Below are 25,052 nucleotides of genomic sequence, written 5' to 3' on the forward strand. Positions count from 1 at the left end.
AAGGAGGAGGACTTCTGAAATGAAAGTGAAAGAGTAAAATATGCAGGCCCAAAGAGAAATGCCTCAAATTTTAACTGTACTTTTGTGGCGGGAATAAAGTCATGCAAGACCACACCGAGTTTTATTGTATTCTAAAATGATCAAAAATGTAACTGGAGTTTGGTGTCAGAGTTAAAACAGTGTACAACCAGCAGGTCTTCTATGACTTCTCATAAAAAGAAACTAAAATTAACCAGAATCCGACTAAAGTTTCATCAGGAGGCCACGAGAAAATGACATCACCTGAAGTATAACTCCGTTTTTGTTGAGAAAGAGGAAAAAAAAGAAAAGTTGATCAACCCAAAGAAAATCGTGAAAATAACTAAAAGGACCAGAAAGTGAATGGAGCTGTGGCATAAAGACAAGTAATACATGTGACTGTAGTGTGATGTCAGCGGTCACATCTGCACATTTTTCACTGGATTCTGAAGAATGTGCAGAAATCAAACTCACTGGACTTTGGTGATGGGGTGAACTCTGCAGATGTGACTGGAGCTGGGTATAGAGAAGATCACTCTAAGAGGATCACAACTCCGAGTGGATGTTGGTGTGAAATAAAACGGATGTGACGCTAGTTTGATGTCAGGGCAAAATTTGTGGATTTCTGACAGGAGTTCGGTGGAAGCACAAAGTCGGCTGGTTTCCAGCTGCGTTTCGGCCCTGGGACGATCCCAGTGCGTCTCCCCGCTGTCAGCTGAGCGTGCGCTCCAACGGCTGCTAGCTTCATCGGGCTACGTCTAAAACTTGGGTAAGAAGGGGACTAATTTCTGGAGTCACCCGTGCTCGCCGCTGCCCTGCCTTTAGCGCAGTGTCATTCATGAAGTCAAAGTGACTTTTCATTGCATTAGCTCACTGACAGTCCTGTAGATTCAGGAATTAGCCGGGCACTTGATTTTTTTTTTTTAATCTGAACGCAACAAGCTAACACGGCTGCTAAGGCTAGTTTGCTGCCGCAGTTAGTTTCACCTTTAACCGCAAAAATCTGCGCTTTGTGCGCACTTTGTCAAAGCTGCGGTACGCTTTGTTGGTTAACCTGCCAGCTAACTACCCATCACACCTAACCAGCTAACTTTTACTCATGGTGAGCCATATGGACGAGCACTCAAAATGTCACACCAAAGCCCGTGTAAAAAAAGCTCAATTTAACCTTAAACCGCCCGCTGATCAAACTCACTCACTCTCTTTTGCTCTATAGAATATTCTAGTAAATTCGGCGCCTCCAACTTCCCGTTTTTAAACACAAGTTATAATGAAGTCTACATCCAGTCTGCCGCTCTGCATCATCGTCACCTCAGACATACTTCAGAGGACGAGCCAACAGTTCCCGACTGAGCCCTGGTGGCGATAACGTGCCGTATCAGAGTGCCGAACCGAAGCTCGCCACCGACAAGCTCGCCACACGTCTCAGACACGGACGGGACTGCGCGTGTTTCTGCTCTCCGAAGAGCGTTTGTTCTGAATTAGCAGTTTTCTGAATGGAGTTTGGTGCGCCGCTCTCAGGGCGGCTCAGGGTGGGCTATGTGGATGTGAACGGAGGGCCTCCGGCAGGAAAGCGGTTCCGCAGGCATCCACGGCCCGGCCCGTAGGACCAGCCGAGTGTCAGGTAAGTCCGGCTTACCTACTGCGTCACAGGCCTTCCCCCCGCTCTGAGTGCCCCCCCTGGAGCGCTGTTTTCGCTTCCTTCCTAAGGTTTCGTTTCTTAGCCCGCCGGTGTGGCTCTGCTCGCTCTCAGCCAGAGCTCCGCACTCCTGGATGCGCATTTGCGCACTGTGACAGGAACAGCGTCACTAACGGCCTCTTCTTGGACGCACGCGCCGACACTTTTCTTCTTCGCTGGGTTCAAAACTACGATTAAATGAGCAGCGCGCACCCCGCTGGACGGCAGTGAGACATCAGCCCAACGAGTCCAACAGGGAAGGCGAAAACATCAGAGAGGTCTGTGTAGGTGTAACTAACAGGTACACAGGTGCAACAAATAGGTAAGTGTAACAGACAGGTGTAAGTAACAGTGTAACCGCAGAGGGTCAGGTACAGGTGAGATATATTAAGTTAAGGACTCAGTGTGACATGGAGGAAGGGCCTGGCTAACCCTTGCACATTAATATTATTATTGCTGTTTGGAGAGGAAAGCTCCAAAAACAAAAGTGTTCTGTTTTCTGAGTTACAGACATGGCAGTAACTCCTCCTGTCCCGGGGTCCTCCTCCGATGTACGAGCATCCCATTTCACACTGATTGAAGATTAAATATCAGTTTTTAATTTCTTGTATTTTCTTCATTTTTCACTACCTGATGCTTTCCCCTCAGTCTGCAGGGAGGAGCGCCTGGAGGCTCACAGGTGTATGTGCTGCAGTAAAGCGTCCACAGCTGCAGGGGGTGCTGACGTTTAATCTGTGAACTGCAGCAGGAACTGACCGAAGAATGAAAACAGGAAAGGAAGTTTGAAGTCAGCTGGAAATTTGGTTCTAAAGAATTTTGAGTGGTGAAGATAAAAATGAGTAAATTCAAGACAAAATCAGATTTTCATTTTGTTTCCAACATTCAGACCTCAGCGTGAGGGTGTGACTGTGGGCCCTGAGTGTGGTCTGACATGAGGTGTGCTGCATCTTTTTCTTTTTTTTTGCATCTGTTAGATCTGCCCTGGACCTGTGAGGTGGATGAAGCTGTGCAGGTCTCCAGTGAGCGTGAAGGTGATGCAGCATTTTTCATTTGTGCTGATTTATGTTTCCCTCTGCAGGAGTGACCTGATGTTGTGATGTGTGGATCACTGAAGGCACTTTTACCTTTAAGCTGCTTCAGCACTTCCCTTTTGTGCAGCTCATATTAAACATGAGGACAAATCTTACACAGTAAAACACACAAAAACACTCCTGCTTGCTTTAAAAAAAAAAGGTGGTGTGGGTGGAGCGGGATAACAGGGAATGAGGACTCCATCATTGCGTACAGCGCGCCCTACATCCTGTTTAGTTTCGGTTACTATCCATGAATTTAGTTTGGAGCTTATTCTTCTGCTTTGACAAGTTCTTCTCACTCAGATGTTTGACGTTTTTTTCCTCAGCCTCCTCCAAAATTCTCTGCTTCATCCTGATCTCCCCTCCGTCACCTCCTCCCTCCTGAGGTGTGGTCTGTTCCTGGACTCTCTGAAAGCAGCTGTGCTTGAGTCCCTGTTCAGAATAATCCTTCTTTACCTGACACCGGCCTCTCTGCAGTTCATCCTCTGTCTGAAGCGAGATATTTAACTCCTCCCCATTTTCCACACAGCTTATCTCTGATTGGCTACCCCACACAAACAGCAGTTGGGCGGGGTTTCAGCAGGTCCCAAGAGTTCAAATCCAACCCAAGATCTATAACACCAACGTTAATGAATTAACTGCGTGGAAACCTGACTCCGTCCCCAGTGCTTCCACTGGAGGTACGGGGCTCGGCAGCAGCAGCTGATCGGCTGCATTGATGACCTGATCCGATGCATTGGTGACCTGATCGGCTGCATTGATGACCTGATCCGATGCATTGGTGACCTGATCGGCTGCACTGATGACCTGATCAGATGCATCAATGACCTGATCCGATGCACAGATGTTTGTCCATGATGCACAAAAGCAAACCGCTCAGACGAGCTGTGAGCTCCTCGTCTACAGTGATGTGACACACTGATGAAATCAAACCATCACTCATACCAGGTTTAATGGGACCTGATGAAGTTTTAGTGGGTGTACTCTGTCTGAAAAGTGTTTATGACAGAAAGTGTGGTTCATTTTAAAATGTCCTGTTTCCATGACGCCTGATGGAATATCTCACCCTGACATTCTCTCTCTTGACTCTTCCCTCGTTTATATTTTGTTTAGTCTCTACAAGATTGTTTCTGCATGAAAAGCAGCAGGTGGAGTTGAGACATCTAAAGCTACGTTCACACTGCAGGCGAAGGTGCATCAAATCCGTCTTTTTTGATCCTATGCGACCCATATCCGATCATGGTCTAACAGTGTGAACGGCACAAATCCGATCTGGGTCACTTTCGTATGTGGTCCTGAATCCGACACATATCTGATGTTTTAGAAAGCGACTGCTGTTTGATGGTCATGTCGCACTAAATCCGTCTTTTACGTCACTGACACAAGACAGACGCCAATTATCAGCGCTGGAGAAGCGCCCGAGATTCCTGGCCATCCAGTGTAGATGTTAGTGAGACTGTTGGGAAGACAACGTTGGAGAAACGTGAACATTTTATTTGTACTGTATAATCTGCAGCTATCCTTTGAAGCACCGCTCCTCTAAAACAGCAATAAGGATCATTATTAGGCCAAATGTAGATAACAAAATAACTTTATGACTTAAAGCAAAATTGGGAAACGTAAAGTCCGAAACAAGACTTTATATGAAGGCCATCAGTCAAAGAATACTGTTGCTCTGGGTCTAAACAGAGCGCGTTGTGTGTGACGTCTTCGTTTGCGCATGCGGCCGCTTTGAGGGTTCACACTAGAGCGTGTTTGCTGTCGCATTTTATTTGTAGACAAAAAAATCGGATTTGAGCTTTAAGACCTGCAGTGTGAACGTAGCCATAGTTAGAATCGTAGGGCTGGCTTCCCTGACGACCAAAAAGATATCCAAGCACCCCGGATGTTCCCATTCCAGTCCAGAAGCCTCCTCCTGTTCCAGGAGCTGCCTGGCCTCCTGGGTACTGGTGCCTGTGAGTGTAATCACTGTGGAAACATGCATGAACTGAGTGTGAAGGAGATCTGGAACAGATTCGGTTTGTAATATTAGAACATCAGGACGATGTCTCCCAGCTAAAAACAAAGGGAGATGTCAAAAATTCAACATTAATTGAATTTCTGAATTTTTTGAGAAATTCCTGGATGCAGATCAGGATCAACTCCAAACTAAAACCAGTTCTAAGTCCGAGCAAATATCTTCAAATGTTCTTTAGATCATTGAGAAAGATGTCCCACGGGAGAGGCGGAGCCTGCGATTGGTCAGCAGGTCTGACTTCAGGAGTCCAAACCTGGACGTTTTCAAGGACGATTTATTCGATTCGTCATGTGTGATGTGAGGGGCTTTAGGACCCTGTGGAAGAAGTCTCTGCTGACACACACCTCCTCTGTATTCAGCGCACATGCCTCTTCTCTCCTCCTCCTCCTCCTCCTCTCCACCTCCTCTCTGCAGGAGAATCATTCTCGGAGCAGACGGACACCTGCCTGCCCGCCTGCCTCTCTCCTCTTACGGCTTTTTTGGAAATACGGAGCTTCGCATCGGGAACCCGCCGCCTCTCAGCCCGCTCAGAGCGCACCCAACGCGGCTGCGGGACGGCCGCGGGGGTCGCTGTCACGCCTGGATGCGCAGATGGATGGACGATGAATGGATGGACGGCTCTCGTGTCTCACCTTGGGAGGTGAGTATGTGCGCGTGTTTGTGTGTGTGCGCGTGTGGCTATCACCGTGCTGACGTCAGAGCCGGTGAGTGTCGGTATTCGGGTTTACGATGAGGGTTTTTCTGTAAACATCCGTGCACGTGCGTGTGCGCGCTGTCCATGCACGTGCGCCTGTCGGTGGTGTGGGCGCAGCTTTGAAGATGAGCTTTATTATTAATGTGCTGTGGATTATTTGATGTGAGCCGCAGCTCACAGAGTCACAAATACCCCAAAAACGTCAGGAACACCTCCAACACCACAGCCAAGGAAGCACCACAATATCTGAAGGCTGTAGGGAGGGAGGGCCGAGGCACAAAATCCTTTATTAGAGCTCTAATATACCAGGTGCTTCAGGTGTTTAAGGTTTCACACACGCTGCTGACGCCAGATATTCCAAACAGACCATCATCTGGTCCCAATATGAAGCAGCAAACACAGCAGTGCAGAAATGTCCCCGTATGTCAGATTGTCCTCCTGCTGATGGTTTCCTGCCAAAACATAAAAGGACCTCAGGTGTTTATCAAGGCATCTCATCGGATGCAGGATGCAGCTCAGCAGGTGAATCCTCTGACACACACACCACGTTTGCAAACACACGTCACACGGGTGCATGTGTCCGTGCTGTGAGGACAGCAGGACAGGCCTCTTCGTGCTTTTTCCTGGATCGGTTTCACAGAGATCCCTTCATACCCCTCAGACCCCGCCCACTACCTGTTTGACCCACCACCCTCTGCACCACGCCTTGGGTCAGTCAGGTCCCACACCTCCAGGCTCCCCTGGGCTATTCGGACTGTTACCCTGCCCACTCGCCACACCAATCTGAGCCATGTTCTGAGCGACCGTCACACACGGACCAGCGCCTTTCGTTGCACTTCCTGCGTTGTTCTCCAGTGTGTGCCTCTATCTCATTTTGTATTTATTCCTGCTGTCACAGTTGGTGTGGAACACCAGTACAATGACATCAATGGGCTTTTCTATTCTATCTTCTCTTTTTCTATTTTCCAGCAAAGTTCAGTATGCAATGCCTGACCCTTGACCTCTGACCTCTCTGAGAGACCCCTTGAGGAGGAAACGAGTTCTGAGGAGAGATGGAAGGTGGAGGAAACAAGGAGAGCCGAGGAGAAGAGCCTGAAACCTCCTCCGGGCTTGGGAGAGTCTCACGGAGAGGAGGAGGAGAAGCCTGCAGACAAAATGGCCTGATCAACACGCACAGGCTGGGGGCGGAGCCTCGGGAGGTGCTACTGTCAGTGTACTCTGCTCCTCAGTATCAGGGTCACGTGGTGGTGAGCACCTCCCCTCAGCAGGAGCACAGCAGGGGTCCTCCCCAGCTTCTGAACCCCAGCACTCTCCTGCCCCAGCATGGGGTGCCAGACCCTCGCCTCAGGCCGGCCCCCGGCCTCTTCCTGTGCCCGGAGAGTGTCCTGCGGGCCTGGGGGGAGGCCGGGGGAGGCGACTGCTGTGAGACCACCTTCATAGAGGGACTTGGACCAGAAGCCTCCTCTTCTTCTGCCGCCGCCGTCTCCACAAAGGAGGTGCTGCTGTTTGCTGATGGGAAGTATCTGGAGTTTTCTGGTGAGGAGGCAAAGATTCACACACTGTCCTATGACATCGACGACGATGACGACTTCCAGGAGCTCGAGGTAAATAAGCTCTTTTCACCTCATGTTCACACACTCACACTCTGATGATGAGTTGGGGAAAACTCTGGCTTCAGAACCCCAAATCCAAGCACCGACCTTCTGATTGGTGGATGACCCACTCTGCCTCCTGAGCCCGAGGTGAGGGCAGAGGTCTGAAGAACGAGTGCCGGGACTCTTTTTCTAGTTCTGATTGAAAAGTGTCATCGACACAAATTCACTGAGGGAAAACAGGCACTGCAGTTCCTCTCATGTCCACTAGATGCTGCTGTGAAACGTCTCTGCGGTAGTCAAAACGGGCTTCCTCGTGGGTGCTACCACACCAAGGAAGCATGGCTGAAACACCAATGTTTTTGCCATTTAAAGTCATTGCTATGACAACAACAACCGCATCACAGTGGAACAATGTTAACAAAGTTCCCACATTGATTAGTGGTCCAGTCAGATCTTCTCTAACAGAGGAAGAACCAGACATGAGAGCCACTGTGAGTCAGCTCGTGAGGCTTGGTTTGGTGATCAGTGAGCTCACCACGATGGAGGTCAGGGCATCAAATCGAAATATATATAAAATAGCGTTTGAACACAAACCTGTCTGTGCTGTAGTAGGTGACATTCATGAAGCACATCCAGCAGAGTTTGGAAATCAGCTGATATCTGCTTTCATCAGAGACATCAAGAAAGTCAAGATTTAAAGTGTCTGCGGTGTTACTGTTATAGCTGAGCTCTGAAGGAGCTTTTGTGGCTGCCGGCTCATCGTCTTGGCTTAGTGATTTCTGGTCATCATCAGTCACTCACAGATAGGGATGGGTATCGTTTAGGTTTTATCCGATACCGGTGCCAAATCGGTACTTTTGAAATGGTGCCGGTGCTTAAACGGTGCTCAAACCGGTGCTTAAAGAATGGAGAACACAAAATTGGTCCAAAAACCTCTCATGTTCAGCTGTTTTTTGTAAAAATATAACAATGTTAGCCTTTTCTGCAGCTATAGGGCATATATGGTATCACTCTTGGCTGGAAGCAGTGCTTAAACAATGGAAAAAACACAAACTTTGTCCAAAAACCTCTCATGTTTAACTGTTTTCCACTTTTTCTTTGGTCATTTTAGCCTTTTTGTCCAGGGTGAAGGGAGTATCTGCCATCAAACAGGAAGACAGCCGCATGTAGCTATGATGATGTTTGCTAGTTCACCTTACATGCATTAATGTAATAACGTGGTTAGCCTACTCAACGTAAATTACACACGAACAACATTAAGCTACTCACGCAGAGAAGAACGGCTGCTGCTGCCGTCAAATACGGCGCATTTCTCGGCTTTTAAAAAAAACGCTATGCGTCGCCAGGTGTTTCATCAGATTCGAGGTGTTACCTCCTTTGACAGTATCACAGTATCAGCTTAAAGCACTTGTTGCTGCTGAGTTTGCATCTTTTGCTGTGAAGTACAGCCAGACTTTTAACCGCTTCGCCTTGGACATTTTTAATCTGTAGCTCTGCGCTAACAGAACGTACGTACCTGGCCCCGCCTACTATCCTCGGAAACGTAAAACGATTGGCTAAAAGTGTATCACAGCTCAGGAAAAAAAAAGCACCGAAATAAAGCACCAAAATGTGCGCTGCTTTTCGGTCTGGTTACTACCGTTTATGTCAGAATGGCACCGGACACCGGTACCCATCCCTACTCACAGATGCTCTAAAGTTTTTCAAGCGTTGCAGATGTTCTGACTACTTCAGACCTCCTGGGCAACAGCTCGTTGCTCCCCTTTGGGTATAAACGTACATTTTTACTATTGTGACTGTGAGCTGTGGCATCCAAGGGGCAGAAACAGCTTCCTCTGGGCTCTTTAGAGATCAGGTGAGGAACCTGCACTTTGAGGGATCTCAGAATGAAGGAGGTGTTTCAGATCAGATCTGATCAGGCTCAGGGTTCCTCCTGGATGCTTCTCTTTGGAAATGTTTTAGCCATGCCCAGAAATATGGAGGACGACAAGAGCCCCGCGCATCGAAATAAAACATTCTGTGCTTAATTAATGAATTGTAGAATAAAATCTGCATTTGTAAATTCATTTTTGAATTCAAATTTTATAAACTGCATTTCAAAATCCATTTCCCTTTCCTGTTCGCTCAGGGATTAACATGTGGATTAGCAGTTGGATTAACAACTTCATTTTAAAAATCCTGCTGCTATTCAAATTAGCCACACCGTGGGATGTAAGGAGCTCTCTGATTGGTTGGTCAGACACAGGCTGTCTGCCAGCCTGGATTTTTCTAGCTCATAGCTAGAAAAATCCAGGCTGGCCCTGAGTTAATCCCTGAGCGAACAGGAAAGGGAAATGGATTTTGAAATGCAGTTTATAAAATTTGAATTCAAAAATGAATTTACAAATGCAGATTTTATTCTACAATTCATTAATTAAGCACAGAATGTTTTATTTCGATGCGCGGGGCTCTTGTGGTCCTCCATACAGAAACCCCACCGGATCCATCCAGAACTAGATGGAACGATCATAGTCTAAGGATGTTGAAAAGAAAAGGGACCGGGCTTCTTTCAGTTACTTCAAGCTCCTGAGATTACCATGCCCTGGACGACTGAGAACATACAGACACATGGAAACGTTAGACGTTCTGTCTGACCTGGGAACACCTCTGGATAACAGGAAGTGAAGCTAGTAAAGAAACATCTGGATCTGATTTTTGAACAGGGCAGGTGGGAGGATGGATGGAAGGATGAATTGAAGGCTAGAGGGAATTACAGACAGACAGGTGGATGGATGGACGGTTGGAAGTCCGTCCATCGGTCCGTGCTGGGAGTCAGAGTGCTTCCTGCAGAATGAGATTAGCACTCAGAGCTGCAGCTCTCTGAGCGACACGTTTGACCTCCTAACAGCCAATCGCATTAAAGACGATTAGCTGAGATTTTGTCTCACTGAAGTCCAGCGTTAATCTACTCTGCAGCTCTGATGGGTGAGTGAGTGTGAGTGAGTGTGTGAGGGTGTGTGTGTGTGTGAGTGTGTGTGTGAGTGAGTGTGTGAGGGTGTGTGTGTGTGTGTGTGTGTGAGTGAGTGTGTGAGGGTGTGTGTGTGTGTGAGTGAGTGTGTGAGTGAGTGTGTGAGGGTGTGTGTGTGTGTGTGAGTGAGTGTGTGAGGGTGTGTGTGTGTGTGAGTGTGTGTGTGAGTGAGTGTGTGAGGGTGTGTGTGTGTGTGAGTGTGTGTGTGAGTGTGTGTGTGTGTGTGTGTGAGTGTGTGTGTGTGTGTGTGTGTGTGTGTGTGTGAGGGTGTGTGTGTGTGTGTGTGTGTGAGGGTGTGTGTGTGTGTGTGTGTGTGTGTGAGTGTGTGTGTGTGTGTGTGAGTGTGTGTGTGTGTGTGTGTGTGTGTGTGTGAGGGTGTGTGTGTGTGTGTGTGTGTGAGGGTGTGTGTGTGAGTGTGTGAGGGTGAGTGTGTGTGAGTGTGTGAGGGTGTGTGTGTGAGTGTGTGAGTGTGTGAGTGTGTGTGTGTGTGAGTGTGTGTGTGTGTGTGTCAAATTCAAATTCAAATTTTATTTGTCACGTACACAGTCATACACAGTACGATATGCAGTGAAATGCTTGGACAACTGCTCGTGACCTAAAGAGAACAAAAAAGGAAAAGGCTATGAATAAGATAGGAAATAAATATGAAAAATTAAAAAGGGTAAATTTAACTAGGAAGGAATAAAATATAAATTAAGGTTAAAAATGAAATAACTGTACAACACAAATTAGAATGAAGGGTAAATTTAACTGGGAAGAATAAGATAAAATATATAAATTAAAGTTGAAAATAAAATAACTGTACAACAAAAACACACCCTGTGTGTGTGTGTGTGTGTGTGTGAGTGTGTGTGTGTGAGGGTGAGTGTGTGTGTGTGAGTAAGCGTTTACACACTGAAAAGCTGCTCCTGATTGATTCGTGTTTTTGATCAGAGCGATTACTCCAGCGAATCAGAGAGCGAGGACGCCTTCCTGCTGATGCCTCCCAGAGATCACCTGGGCCTCAGCGTCTTCTCCATGCTCTGCTGCTTCTGGCCGCTCGGCATCGCCGCCTTCTACCTGTCACACGAGGTGAGGACTCAGATCAGCTGCATGTTAACATTTCTCTGAAATAGGAAATCAAAGAGTTCTCGTGTTTTGAAGCCAGAGGCTTAGCTGCATTGAACCCAGAACACTTTAACCTGCAATGTGCATGAATGAGGGAAACAATAGCGAGTGCACAAGCTGAGACTGTAACTCCCCGAAACCGGCGGGAGCATTTTAGGTCAAATTACTCTTGAACATGGCAAAATTGCAGCAGTTTCTGAAAGCACTGACTCTGTGCGTTTCACTGATGTTAGGGCCATTATGATAATCCCAGGCAGGGATTCAAATCTCAGCAAACAGCAAAAACAAAACAATAAAAAAGACGGTCAAAACTCTTCTCTCCACCAACCTTCGTCTTTACGTAGTGTGCCTAGGTTTACCGTAATAACCCTTAAATCACTGAAAAAGCACAGACCACTGGAATTCTTTCAGTTGAGCAAATGGTTCAGATTACAGATGTTTGTCACAGCAACAGGTTAGGCTTTAAAGCAGGGGTGAAGAACTCGAGGGCCGGTGTTCTGCAGGTTTAGACATGTCAGCTGGTTTAAACGGCTAAATGACCTCCTCAACATGTCTTGAAGTTCTCCAGAGTTCTCCTGGTAAAGAACATGTGAGTCAGCTGACCCAGGGTGATGTCTAAAACCTGCAGGACACTGGCCCTCGAGTTCTTCACCCCTGCTTTAAAGTGTTAAATACATCCGTCCTTAACAGAGCTACCAGAGGGCGAAATGCAGGGTACACCCTGAAGCAGTGTGTGTAAGGCTGGCCCGATAGATTTGAAAATGGCGTTTTCGTCTGAAAACGCTCCGCGTCCACACTAGCGTGTTCAGTTGTTTTCACAGAGTTGTGCGTCCACATTGAAATGGCCGAAAACGCTTACGTTCCAGTGCTGCACATGTGTGAAGCGCAAGAAGATTTGCCCTGCCTCATTTCTGTCTGCCGCTTATTTACTTCCGTCTCTTTGAAACGTGGCAGCAGAATGTTGAGGAAAAGCACCGAGTTTGTTAAATGGACTCACAATGAGGTGGAGTCGTTGCTGCGAGTAACACAAAAGTACAAAGTTGCAAAAGCGAGTGAGAATTAGAAAAAGGAAGAAAAGCTCTCAGGAGCGCGTGCAGACTGATGTTAATCTTTAATACGGCTGTCAAACAAAACAACTGCTGTGTAACGCCCTCCGCTATCTTAGCTTGGTCACATGACTGCATCACATGACTAACACGCGTCATCGTTTTGGAAAGTCTCGGTTTTCGCTGTCCACACTGCGACGCATGAGCACCTTCTTCAAATGTGTGCGTTTTCGAGAGCGTTTTCAAAACGCCGTCTCAGTGTGGACGGGCGGCCAAAACGGAGAGAAAACAATGCGTTTTCAAACAAAGACGCATCAGTGTGGACGTAGCCCAACACAGAACCATACAGACACTGTTACTGCATGTGAGAGGAGCCACACAGCCAGCCTGTCCGCCGCAGCTTCTCGCTGTGAGTGTGCTAACCACCACACCACCGCACAGGGAGCACAGAGGGCTGGATAAATGAAAAGACTAACAACACAAACAACAGAACTCAAGTCGTCCTACAACAGAGTTTAGACTAAAGCTCTGGAATAAAACGTGGCAAAATTAACAAACTGCAGATCAGGTAACAGGCAGACATGCTGAGTGCTCAGAATCTCGTCACTATTGGCTGTAAACTGCACATGCTCCCTGTGCACGTCCACGTCCGCCTGCAGCCTCGCTCTGCTCTCTCGGCTCTGCTCATCAGGCCTGAAAGCGTCCGATTGGCTGCTCTGCCCTCATTGCTCTGATTGGTTCTCCGCACTCTGGACTCTCTGTCCCGTTCGGCTGCTTCCGCCGCTACTCTGCACAGCATCAACCCCCCCGCTTCTCCGCGTGTCTGTACTCTGCTCTGACACGGATCAATACTGCATCCACGACCCGTTCAGCTGCGATAATTATTCATGTTTGTCTAACTACAGTCTGATAACTGCTACGTTAATGGTAACAGATGGCCAATGTGATGATGGGGTCACTGCTAACAGTTAGCAGCTGTGGTTTGTCTGTTTGTGGGATGGAGACATGATTCCCTCCAGCTGGAATAAACTACCTGCATGAAACAATCACGTGACCTGAACGTGGCAAGTGACCGTTGTGTATTTACAGTAATGAGTCAATGTGTGTGTGTGGATCATTACTTCAGAGCTGCGTCTACACACACTGACACAGTTCACCTTATATAACTGATCTGCAGTCAGCTGGAGGAGGAGAGATGCTCTCACTCAGCTTGTTAAAAGAATCAGGAGTGGGACGGATGCGGCGCCTCCTGTGACCTCACACAGGTAGGATCCAGGAAGGAGAACAGGTGAAAGGGAAAGCCCATGAAACATTCAAACGAGAGGAAATTATGCATAAACGCAACGCAGACACAGGAAGAACAGAGAAAGGAATAAACCCACGAACCAGCAGACAGCTACACACAGACCAGGAATTTCAAAATAAAACAGGAAACAGTCACACTCTCTGGTTACAGTCCAGTCATGCTTAAAGTGACGCTGCGTTGAAAGTTCCAGAATGAGAATTAAAACAATCACTTGATTCCAGCATCAGTCTGACAGTTTGTAGACGAGGTTTGAACTTCCTGTTCCAGACTCTCTGCAGGCTTTTGACAAAAAATGGCGGCTGATGACTGCCGATTGCTGATTGGACGGCAGGAAGTCTGAAGGAAGCGGCTAAAAATGCTGAAAAGTTTAAATGGAGCTCTGGAATGTGCACAAAGCAGGACTGGTCGGATGCAGAGGGTCATCGCAACAAGCTTTCTGGTTGTCACATATGTGGTTTCCATGGCAACTGCACACCTACAGCTTCAAGGGAGCCTGGGCTGGTTGCCACTGACAACCCTTCCCACACTGAAATCTGTCAGTGAGAAACAACAGAAAGCACTGCGGCAGGAGGAAGAGGAGGAGGAGGAGCATGGTTGTCCTTTCTCTGTCAGAGGTTCATCAAACCAAAATCATTAAGAAAGGAATATTTGAAAGGTTATGAGCGCACAGGAGAGGATCCTGCTCACTCACAGAGGGAGCTTTACATCATGTTTGAAATACGAGAATCTTCTTTGGTCCCAAACCTTTAACACTAAGAAGTCCCACAGCCTTTCTAAGAACAGGCGCATCATTAAATGTACGATGACTGTGCCTGAAAGGTCGGAAACATGACACTCGTCAACATGTTCTCAGTAATAATGCTTATTTGAGTCCCGTGGAGATGTTACAGCTCTAAACGTACTGACGTGACTTCTTATTGAGGAAAAGTAACTGAGCGGCTGCAGCCAGTCGACCTGAGTTTATAATGAGCAGGTCGTTGGACGTGCTAATGCTAAACGGCTGTGTCTGAACCATCTGCTCCACAGTGAGCTTTAGTCCTCAAGTTTCCTTTAACTAGTTTTTATTGTATTTACTGCAGTCAAACACCCTGGACCTTCAGTTAGACACATGTCCGGTACAGAGGGTAAAAATATAAACTCAGTCTGATGCTAACAGAGGCAAGCAAGTCAAAACACAGAAAAGCACACCAGGAAAAATAACTTTTAAAATCAAGGACGATACAAGCTGAACTCACATATAACAAAGCTTTCACACAGATTACGGTGAACACTCGTGTGATGTATTGTGTATGAAGTCACATCAGGACTTTTATCTAATGATGGATGAGAAGAGAAACTCCCTCTGAAAATACTGTCAGGACACTTTTACTGTGAGAACAAACAGCTGAAAAGTGTCCTGAGAGTAAACGTGGCAGACTGAAACAATCGCTCCTGTTCATAATCTGATTTGGTGCTTTTAGAGCAAGCCCAACACGCACACAGATTCATTTCCTGGAGATTAACTCACACTACTACTGGGATGACCCTAACCTTAAAAAGTGTGTCTTCAAGCATTTCCCTTTTGTCCCAGTCAGAAAGACGTCTCTCTAATGTGGTGACGTATACACACTTAGGACCCCACAATGCCAGTAAAACCTGGCTACACATGCACACACAGTTTGAGCTTGTTACATAACTCTGGCTTCTCACACACACACACACACACACACACACACACACACACACACACACACACGTTCTTTATTTGGGCCGAGTGGGAGCATCTCCCCACTGGACCAGTCACAGGAGGTCCTGAGCTCACTGGCGCCCTCTGTCATGTGGTATGACATGGAAACTAATTAAATCTTACTGGAAACTGTGGTGATTACAGTGGTTATTTCCTGCCCACAAGCCAGTTAATCAGGTTTACAGAGTTAACTCAGCTGTCACCTGACACAGAGATAGATGGTCACTGGCAGCACACGGCGAACATCAGCCTCGGAGCTCTAACACATACCAGACTCCACCGATAAAACAGAACAAACAACCTGCTGTCTCAGTCGGGAAATTTGCTTTGATGAATTTGGTGTTTTAACCTGTTACTCGCCCAAGTCACACTGCACAGTGTTGTTATGTCAGTCAGTACCAGCTCTGATAGCACATTAAAGCAGTAAGAATATTCAGATTCAGTCTGACTCAGTCAGGTGGGAGGCCTGGTCCCCCTGTGTGACGTTTAGGTTACTGTCAGAATGGACCGCTGCAGCACATCGCTGTCATGTTAGCAACATTTTTCAGGTCCACTCATTCAATAAGTGGAATCCAAGCAGAAGCTGATGAAGCAGATATCTAATAGAGCCCCTGAGGTCAAAAACCAAGCAGGATGCTTTGCTCCCTGATCACATCATCTTTATTAAAAAGCGATTAAAGAGCAGAGAGACTGATGGGTCCTCTCTACTGCTCTTCCTCTGCCTTTTAATCTCATTTCTTCTGCTGCTGTTTTGCTCAGCATCTCTTTGTAAAGCTGATTATCTGCCGTCGTGAGTGGAGTCTCCCCCTAAGCTCGGAGCTCCGCGGGCGAGTTCAGACCTGAACGCTGCTGGTTTCATCAGAGAGAAGATGGAGACAGATCTTCATCACCTGATTGCGCCAGTGTGTACGGCAAGCCGTCTTTGGGTCCGTCTTCCTGAGTGTTGTTTTCTCTTTGTTTTATTACTTTCTATATGCTTTCCGGATGTTACTGCCCTGATTGCCTATGATCGACAAACTCTTTTAAATCTTCGACCCTTGAATCACCAAAAGCCGGATCTATATTGGAACTTAGGGAATTTTTCCCAGCCTCGACCACATACTTCCGCCTGCACGGATTACCTGCCTCTTTTTACACCGCACAAGAAACGATATAGGAAACGGGGTAAGCGGAGTGGTTTTCGCGTTCGTTTTAAAGCTTACCTAAAAGCACATGGAGTGATTGGCTACCGCTCCATTATTGACAACCTGTGGCCCTCCCAGCATACCTTCAGACTGTGTCGTCATCGATGGATTCGCTATGCTGGCCAGCAAGCCCATTCGGTTCTACCAGCTGAGTGTCCACCTGTATGGAGCTGGAAGCGGATCTCTGGAGGAGGTGTGGATTACAGTAATCTTCGTCGGCTGGGACGTGCTCCCAGTAGCGTCAACGAGGCTACGCTCCGTATGGCACTGCTAAACACTAGGTCACTGGTGAACAAGTCCTTTTTCTTGCATCAAGGCTGGATGTCCTGTTTCTAACAGAGACCTGGATTCGCCCTGGTGAGTCCTCTTCCTTTTCGGAACTTCTTCCACTGGACTGTGCTTTCTTTAATTCTCCTAGGACCGCGGGCAGGGGTGGAGGGCTAGCCTCGGTTTTTAGAAGTAAATTCCGAGTGCGGCAACTGCCTCCCGCCTTGCACTCCAGCTTTGAAGTACAACTACTGGAGCTGTCCGGTTCCCCCCGGACCCTCTGTGCGGTGGTGTATCGACCTCCGAAGCGCAACAAGGACTTTATCCGTGAATTTGCTGATCTTCTAGGAATTATTTTCTTAAGTTATGATCGTGTACTTATTTGTGGTGATTTTAACATTCATATATGCTGTGAGGAGGACCTATTGGCTAAGGACTTTCTTGCCCTTATTGACTCTTTTAATATCACTCAGTGGGTGAGGAAATCAACCCACATTAAAGGGCATATGCTGGACTTGGTATTGTCGTATGGACTGGACATTTGCATCACAGACATCAATGATGCTGGGATTTCGGATCATTTCCCAGTTATGTTTGATGTTCAGTCATGCAATATGGAATTGAACTCTGAGGGTCCACCGAGCCTATCACGCCCGATTAATTCTGAGGCTGTTGCTCTTTTTTCTGCGGCCTTTGCCAATTCTTTTTGTTATGAAGACATCAGTAATGCACCTCTCTCGGTTGATGGCGTAGTCAACTCTTTCATCTCTATATGTACTTCTATTTTGGATACTGTGGCTCCAGTAAAGATTCGACGCCGTAAAACCTCACGCCAACCTTGGCTAAATGAATCCATCCTCGCTCTTAGACGTGAATGTCGTCGAGCTGAGAGAAGATGGAAAAAAGATCAACTTCAGGTGTCCCTTGACATCCTGCATATGAGCCGGTCTAAATTCCAGAAGGCTGCCAAAATGGCAAAAACTTCTTTTTTATCTAACATTATTGCGAATAACAGCCATAATCCTCGAGTCCTGTTTAAAATTTTTAATTCAGTGGTTAATCCCTGTTCGGATGTTTCAATGGGTGCCTCCCCGGCCCTCTGCGAAAAATTTCTAAATTATTTTATAGATAAAATCTCATTGTTAAGGGCCACACATTCTTTGGTAGTAAATCAAGCCCCAGCTTCTGAATGTTCAACGGTTTTCCAACAGTCCGAACCTGTGTCATTTTTTACTTTAAAGGAAATAATTAATAATCTGAGAAGCTCAAATTCTTTGCACGACATTATTTCCTCTCGTATCATTAAGGATGCATTGAATACAATCGGGTCTTGTATTTTATTTCTAATGAACTTCTCACTGTCATCTGGCTATGTTCCGAATGTCTTTAAACATGCAGTCGTGCAACCTGTTATCAAGAAAAGTACCCTTGATCGTAACATTCTAGCTAATTACAGGCCGATTTCTAAACTTCCTTTTATGTCAAAGGTCTTAGAGAAAATAGTGCTTCGGCAACTACAGACCTATTTAGAGAGAAACGGTATAAGTGATAAATTTCAGTCTGGATTTAGACCGCGTCACAGCACCGAAACTGCCCTACTAAGAGTCTTTAATGACCTTCTCTTAATTGCTGACTCTGGGCGCTCTGCGGTCTTAGTACTATTGGATTTGACCTCAGCCTTTGATATGGTTGATCATGATATCCTTTTGGCAAGATTGGAACATGTAGTAGGCCTCAAAGGAAATGTTTTATCTTGGTTTAAATCATATTTTTCTGAGAGGTCGTTCTCCGTCTCGATGGGAAAATATTCCTCTTCTTCTGCCCGTTTCCGCTGTGGTGTGCCCCAGGGCTCGGTACTGGGTCCTGTGTTGTTTTCTCTGTATATGTTGCCCTTGAGCTCCATTTTTGAAAAACACAATGTCTCTTTTCACTGTTACGCTGATGATATTCAAATCTACCTTCACCTGACTGGGGATGCTTTATCCTCACCACATCCTCTGTTTGACTGTCTGAGTGATGTCAAGGACTGGTTATCACGTAACTTTCTTACTTTAAATGGAAAGAAGACAGAAATTATTGTTTTTGACCGAAATATGCCTCTGGGACAATTGACTGGCACATTTGGGCCTGTTGCTAACTACCTTACTGATACTGCCAGGAATCTTGGAGTTTTCATGGATAGTTCCTTCAAACTTGACAAACAGGTCTCTACTGTGGTAAAAACTAGCTTTCATCAACTACGCCTAATCTCTAAGGCTAAACCCTACATACCACACAAAGATATGGAGAAACTCATTCATGCTTTCATTACGTCAAGACTGGACTATTGTAACTCTCTCTACTTGGGTCTACAATCTTCTCTTCTGCAGCGTCTGCAGCTGGTCCAGAATGCCGCAGCACGTCTCTTGACCGGCACTAGAAAGTTTGACTCTATCACCCCTGTTCTGAAAAATTTACACTGGCTTCCTATCAAATATCGAATTGATTTTAATATTCTATTGTTTACTTATAAAATTTTAAACAATATGGCACCTGACTACTTAGCTGATCTCCTCTGTCTGTACAGCCCTCAGAGAGCACTAAGATCATCGGGCCAACTGCTCTTGGTGCAACCTAGGTCTCGGCTGAAGACCAGAGGAGACCGTGCCTTTGCTGTTGCTGCACCCAGGCTATGGAATACTCTCCCTCTTCATATTCGCGCGTCAGATTCCATTCAGTCTTTTAAATCATGTTTAAAAACGTATTTGTTTGATCTGGCATTTAAGGCGAATTAGGGTAATTTACATCTGGCTCTGTATTTAGATTATGTAATTATCTTATATTTTATATATTTGTAATTTATATTTTATTGTGATTTTATTTGTACTGCGATTTTAATGGAAAGCACTTTGGTGTACTTCGGTCTTAAAAATGTGCTATATAAATAAATTTTGATTGATTGATTGACCTGATTGAACCAGAGGAAAAATTCTGATCGGTAACAATTACTGAGGCGTACCTGGACTAGAGACTTGGGATGATCTGATATCCTCGTGTTGGTGTTGTTCCCAGACCATCATGAAAATGTTGTTCCAGGTTCAAGTGACCAATCACATTGTTGTGACGTTATTCTTTTGCGCGCCAAGCCATTCGTGCATTTATGAAATTCCAATGTTGCAAGGACAATATCAGTTCTGCTTACTGTTTAGGGTCAGGGTCCGTTGATCGGCAGACAGAGGCGGTTTCTCGCAGCTTAAGTACAGTTTTTTGTTTTACGGCAGTTTTTCCCGAAGTCGCAAAAGTATGACGTCACCACATTCTGATTGGTCACTTGCAGTGTTGATCCTGGAACAACATTTAGTATGATGATCTGGGAACAACACCAACACGAGGATATCAGATCAACCAGAGACTTGAATATCAACCAGAGACTTGAATCCTCCTATAACATCAGCAGTGGTTGGCGGAGTTGCCTTACAGTGAGAAGGTTTGAAGCCGTCAGCCTGCCAGACTTTTCCATGTTCTTCTTGTTCCTGCATGGTTTCTCTCCGGCTTCCTCCCACAGTGGATGGATGGGTGGATACTTTAGCCCAGTTTCCCACTGTAACTGCCGTTCTAGCTCACCTTGGTGCAGTTTTCTGTGTTTTGTGTTTCTTTTCCCAGCTCGTGTCACACGAGAGTGACGAAATAAGGAGCTAACCTTTGTCTGACTTGTTTTTACGTCTCTGTCCCTCTCAGACCAACAAGGCAGTTTCCAAAGGAGACTTTCACCTGGCCAGCTCCAGCTCCAGGCGGGCTCTCTTCCTCGCCGTCCTGTCAATTACCATCGGGACAGGTATCTATGTGGGCGTGGCCGTGGCGCTCATCGCCTACCTCTCCAAGAATCACCACTGGTAGCCTAAGATCACGGAGCGAACCCTCACCTTCCCCTGGAGTTCAGCTCCCCAGTGAGTGTTTTCAGCATGTTGGCCGTCATCTCGAACTGGAGAACTTCCTGTGAGCGCACGATGGCGTCGGACACCCCGCTGTGCTGTTCTGAAGGGCCAATCGGATCCAAGGAGAGGAGATGTGTGAGAAACAAAGAACCAGCAGCATTTTTTAAAGCTTCTGCTGACGTTAGTTTGTTTAAAAGAACATTTTTGGTGTGATTACTCTCATTTCCATCATCCAAACTGCACTGAATCATCACTTTAACTGTATCTGCATGAAAAGTTCTTCATTACTGTTGGAGGACGTGAATCAAAAAGCTCGAATAAACCCTGGAGGTGATGTTAACGTTCAGGGTGTAACAGTTTCTCTCATAGGAAGTTTTTAATGTCCACATCAGATGTTCAGCCAGAATAAAAGGAGGAGGAGTTTAAAGGAATACCATTAGCAGCACTAATAAGCATTTGTGTTATTTATATCCTGCTCTGTGGGCCATCAGCTTACCTGATTTAGCTCTGGACGTTACCTGTTGGCAAACACGGCCTCCATTTAACACCTGTGAGACTTTTTTGGATGTAAATGTAAATTTACTCTCTTCACACTTAAACAAAGACATAAAAAATGGGACCAAACTGTAACATGATCTACAGTGATGATAAACACAAGGAGAGTGTGAAGGGAGAGATGACCACACACCTGTGCTCAGGTGGACTCGGGTGAATGTGTGAAAGTGGACTGGCTGCGTCCTGTTTGCATATCAGGACAGACACAAAGACTTTTTATTTATTTATTTATATTTTTGGACAAACTCTGGACTTGTTCATGTGATAAAAGAGACACTGCTGAACTCTGTCAGCTGATCCGATGACATTGACCTCATCGTGTGTCCTTTTGGCTTTAAACCAACACAGAAACACCAACAACCCACCAACTGGTACGCCGGTGTCGAGGGTAGAGACACATCTTTGACCTGTCATGGTCTCTGCAGGTTTAGCATCTGGAGGTCAGGCTGGGACTTCATTTAACATCTGTGTACAGTTTGGTTATGAAATTTGGACATACATTCATTTATTATTCTTTCTTATTGTCTGTTTTGTTTTTATGCACACTGATGTCTTCTCTTTGAAAGTCTACAGACTTCTGGTCCAGAATCAGGACATCTCAGTGAAAACTGAATATTCAGCAGAAACCTTAAAAGACTTTGGAAGTGTTGTAATCATGGTTCTAATGCAGGACCCTGTTTGGTGGCTGTGTAAGACAGGTACTCGGGTCCTCGTCTACAGGTGAGCACTGGGAAACGAATTGTCATAGTCATGTGTGGACATTCAGAAAATGTTATGTAAGACTATCGGTGCGGGAACGTTGGGAGGTTTTTTCCGGGGTGTTTCTGATGTTCAAGTTTGTCTGGATGTCCAACTACAGATTTTTGTCTAGAACTTTTATTCTTTTGTTCATCCACAGATCTGATTGTGATTTTTGGGCTGGCCTCTCTTCTACACCCTTGGTACTGCAGGTCCAATTTGATGGTGGACTTTAAACGAAAAACAAAAATCCTTTGAGTGATATGGGAACATATATGAGTCTTTAGATGTCCACTGATGTCCACTGATGTGTAAATGTACTGTGGATTCTACATCTGTGTCAAACTTAATTCAGAGGTTTTAAAACATCCACTCAAGTTTCATTTTGAGGGCATCAATCCGGGATTGTTATTGAAAGTCTTTAAGTCTCAGTCTCCGTGGTGCAGACCACATTTATCTTTTGGCAAACAAAACCTTGTGTCTATCTCTTTGGTCCTGATCTTTGTTGGACACAATGTCCATTCACAATTTTTGCTGAAGGCCTTCAGAAATCCAAGAGTATCAAAACTGATGTTGAATCTCCACCAACATCTGAAACCAGTCTGGTGTTTGCATGTCTGCCCACTCCTTTTTAGGAAGTCCACCCAGGTCCACCCAGGTCCTAGACTGAAGGCTGTACATGTCCAAAACAAACTGACTGCTCGTGGTGATCCTTCATAGAGAAAATGTTAAACCAGGGGTGGGCAACTCCAGACCTCGAAGGCCGGTGTCCTGCAGGTTTCAGATGTGTCCTTGATCCAAACAGCTGATTCAAATGGCTAAATGACCTCCTCAACATTTCTTGTAGTTCTCCAGAGGCTGGGTAATGACCTAATCATTTGATTCAGGTGCGATATCCAGGTTGATATCTAAAACCTGTAGGACACCGGCTCTTGAGACCTGGAGTTGCCCACCCCTGTGTTAAACACACATATCAGCTATACAGGCTTTGTGAAGGTCCAGGGTCATTGACTCAAAGTCCATCCAGCACTCGTGTTGGAAGTGTTTAAATGTGAAACCGACTGTGTATCCATGATAGAGTCATTATTTCCCAGTACAAACCTTCAGAGCTGCAGTGAAACCAAACAGAAGAACACATACACATGTTCCTGAAACTCTGATAACAATCACTGCTGTCAGACCCTGAAGAATTATCTGTTTAATGACTCCGCCCACCTAGGAGGACAATCTACCACACCTGATTCACTGCTAAGCTAACCTTCAAGCTAATCGGGCTCTCTCTGACTTCAGACCATCGGATAGAGTCTGCAAATACTGAGTGGATAATAACGCCCGTTTTTAATGATTGTAAAGTCAGACTGAAACAGTCGTTGGCTGTTATGGATTTCTAAAATTAACGGGATGAGTCTCGTGCATTTCTTTACTGAAATCAAGCAGAATGACCCTTTAATCAGAGGTTCACGCAGTCTTCAGGTTTAAGCTGCAGGTGTGGCTCTGAAGGTGTTCAGATGGGTGCTTTTGTTTGGCGTGTAGGAGTACAGTGACGGCTGTTTAAACCCCCGATAACAGAAAGGCCGTGCAGCCACTGGGTAACGTAGTGGGGTGTTGATCGCAGAACGTTCATGATTCCTAAAAAGCTGCGGTGCGCTTTATCAGCCTGGACTGGAAACAGGAAATGGTTCATCCTCGGCAGCTTCAAAGTCTGGGCTAAAGGGCTGCAACCGTCATCACACATGCTGTCCGTACACGCTCACTGAATGTGTTTGACTTTCACTGAGATTAGCATCTGCTGAATGTTTCAGATTGAACTCTTAATAAAAGTCAGAATTAAAGGAGCTTTTTGTCAAACCTCCCTGTTTGCTGTCTGTCAGTTGTTTGACTCTTAGCCTAACATGCTAAGCTACATGAGCTTATAACTTCCTGCCCAGCTACAAATCAAACAGAGCTGCTCCGGTTAGCTGTTTTTTTAAGACTTCCTGGACTTTAGGTGCTTGCTAATAAAAATGTAAATGTTTGTGTCTGAGGTACTTTCATTGAGTTGTTTGCAGACAGTTCAGCCTCACACACTTCTCCACCTAAGATGGTGTCCCTGCTGCAATCTTTCCAACCACAACAATTCTCCTCTCAGGAACAATTCTGGAGAGAAAAACACACGGGAGACTGGATTAAATGGTAAATTCACACAAGCACTTTTCTATACTTCAGTGGTTTCAAACATTCACACTCAGGTGCATGCACTGGAGAGCAACTCAAGGTTCAGCATCCTGCCCAAGGATAGATTGGCATGCAGAGTGAAGCAACCAGCAATCAAGCCAACAACTATCCGATTAGTCTTGAGTTATACTTGGGAATATTTCTTAGGAACACCTACAGCAGGTAAATAAATATCAGTAAATATATTTCTAAAGATGCACCGGATGTCAGTAACAATCCAAATCAACGGGTCGGTGCTGTTTCTCCATGCCGGTCACGTGGACTTTGATGGCGCTGTAACCTGCACTGGTGGACGGCACGCTGAGCTGCTCACAGTCGCCGGCTTCTGGAAGTGTTCCTGAGCCGTGCGCTGATTTATCACAGAGTCGTGTTTTTAATGCAGCGCCACTGCAGTTATCAGCCTCGTCTCTGCACGCACACATTCCTCTTACTATACTGATGATACAGTCTTCTCCCAGCACGACATCCCAGTGTACTTCAGATCCAGACACACACTCAGCCACACACTGGTTCATCACAAACTCAACAAACCAGCTGTGCAGAGAGGGGCGCTCGGACGTCTACACTGGACACACACTTCATAAACACACAACACAGAAGAGCCACCTCGAGGGGTCAAGACTCGGCTGTTCATCTGCATCTAAAGGTCAAAGGTCACTCTTTGAGGACGCCAATGTTTACATGTTGGACAGAGAAGACAGACGGAGTGAAAGAGGAGTGAAGGAAGCATCTATGTCCACTGTGAATGACCATCTTTGGACAGAGGGCGGGGCTTAGCACACCAACTGTCTTCCATCTATAATCCAGTCTGAGATCCTTCCTAGACGCTTTAACGCCCACTCACACCCTGCATCAGGTGACCTCAATAGGTCACATGATAGTGTGGGCAGGGTCTCACAATGGTTTCACCTGA

At 46.0% G+C, this 25,052-nt stretch overlaps 2 protein-coding genes across 6 annotated transcripts in view; one reads left to right on the top strand and one right to left on the bottom strand.

Moving 5' to 3' along the window:
- cul9 (cullin 9) overlaps positions 1-1,852 on the bottom strand; it is a 28,725-nt gene extending 26,873 nt beyond the window's left edge. For all 3 annotated transcript variants that reach the window (XM_085476846.1, XM_085476845.1, XM_085476844.1), the window contains exon 1: positions 1,658-1,852. In XM_085476846.1, the coding sequence (XP_085332972.1) occupies positions 1,658-1,799 (142 nt within the window). In that variant the 5' untranslated portion in view covers positions 1,800-1,852. The remainder of the gene's footprint in view (positions 1-1,657) is intronic.
- On the top strand, positions 455-23,774 carry syndig1 (synapse differentiation inducing 1). 3 transcript variants are annotated; one of them, XM_085476848.1, is made up of 8 exons: positions 455-787; positions 2,207-2,247; positions 2,345-2,535; positions 2,671-2,727; positions 5,201-5,426; positions 6,450-7,084; positions 11,016-11,153; positions 20,436-23,774. In XM_085476848.1, exons 6-8 carry the CDS (start codon positions 6,533-6,535, stop codon positions 20,592-20,594), a joined length of 849 nt encoding a protein of 282 aa, XP_085332974.1. In that variant the 5' UTR covers positions 455-787; positions 2,207-2,247; positions 2,345-2,535; positions 2,671-2,727; positions 5,201-5,426; positions 6,450-6,532; the 3' UTR covers positions 20,595-23,774. The 3 variants fall into 3 exon arrangements, 2 of the variants coding, with proteins under 2 accessions (XP_085332974.1, XP_085332973.1); XR_014923487.1 differs by lacking the exon at positions 455-787 and having other exon boundaries at positions 1,922-2,247; positions 20,436-21,907; positions 22,086-23,774; XM_085476847.1 differs by lacking the exon at positions 455-787 and having other exon boundaries at positions 1,922-2,247; positions 2,345-2,519.
- Positions 23,775-25,052: the final 1,278 nt, after the last annotated feature.

The sequence above is a fragment of the Copadichromis virginalis genome, linkage group LG13 (assembly GCF_057382275.1).
Source record: "Copadichromis virginalis isolate Kocher_CV1m ecotype Utaka linkage group LG13, C_Virginalis_male_GT1.1, whole genome shotgun sequence".
Classification (NCBI taxonomy): Eukaryota; Metazoa; Chordata; class Actinopteri; order Cichliformes; family Cichlidae; genus Copadichromis; species Copadichromis virginalis.

Coding starts and splice junctions, on each gene's coding strand:
- syndig1 (XM_085476848.1), top strand. CDS start 6,533: ATGGAAGGTGGAGGAAACAAGGAGAGCCGAGGAGAAGAGCCTGAAACC. Junction 7,085..11,015: donor ACGACTTCCAGGAGCTCGAG/GTAAATAAGCTC, acceptor GTTTTTGATCAG/AGCGATTACTCCAGCGAATC. Junction 11,154..20,435: donor CCTTCTACCTGTCACACGAG/GTGAGGACTCAG, acceptor TGTCCCTCTCAG/ACCAACAAGGCAGTTTCCAA.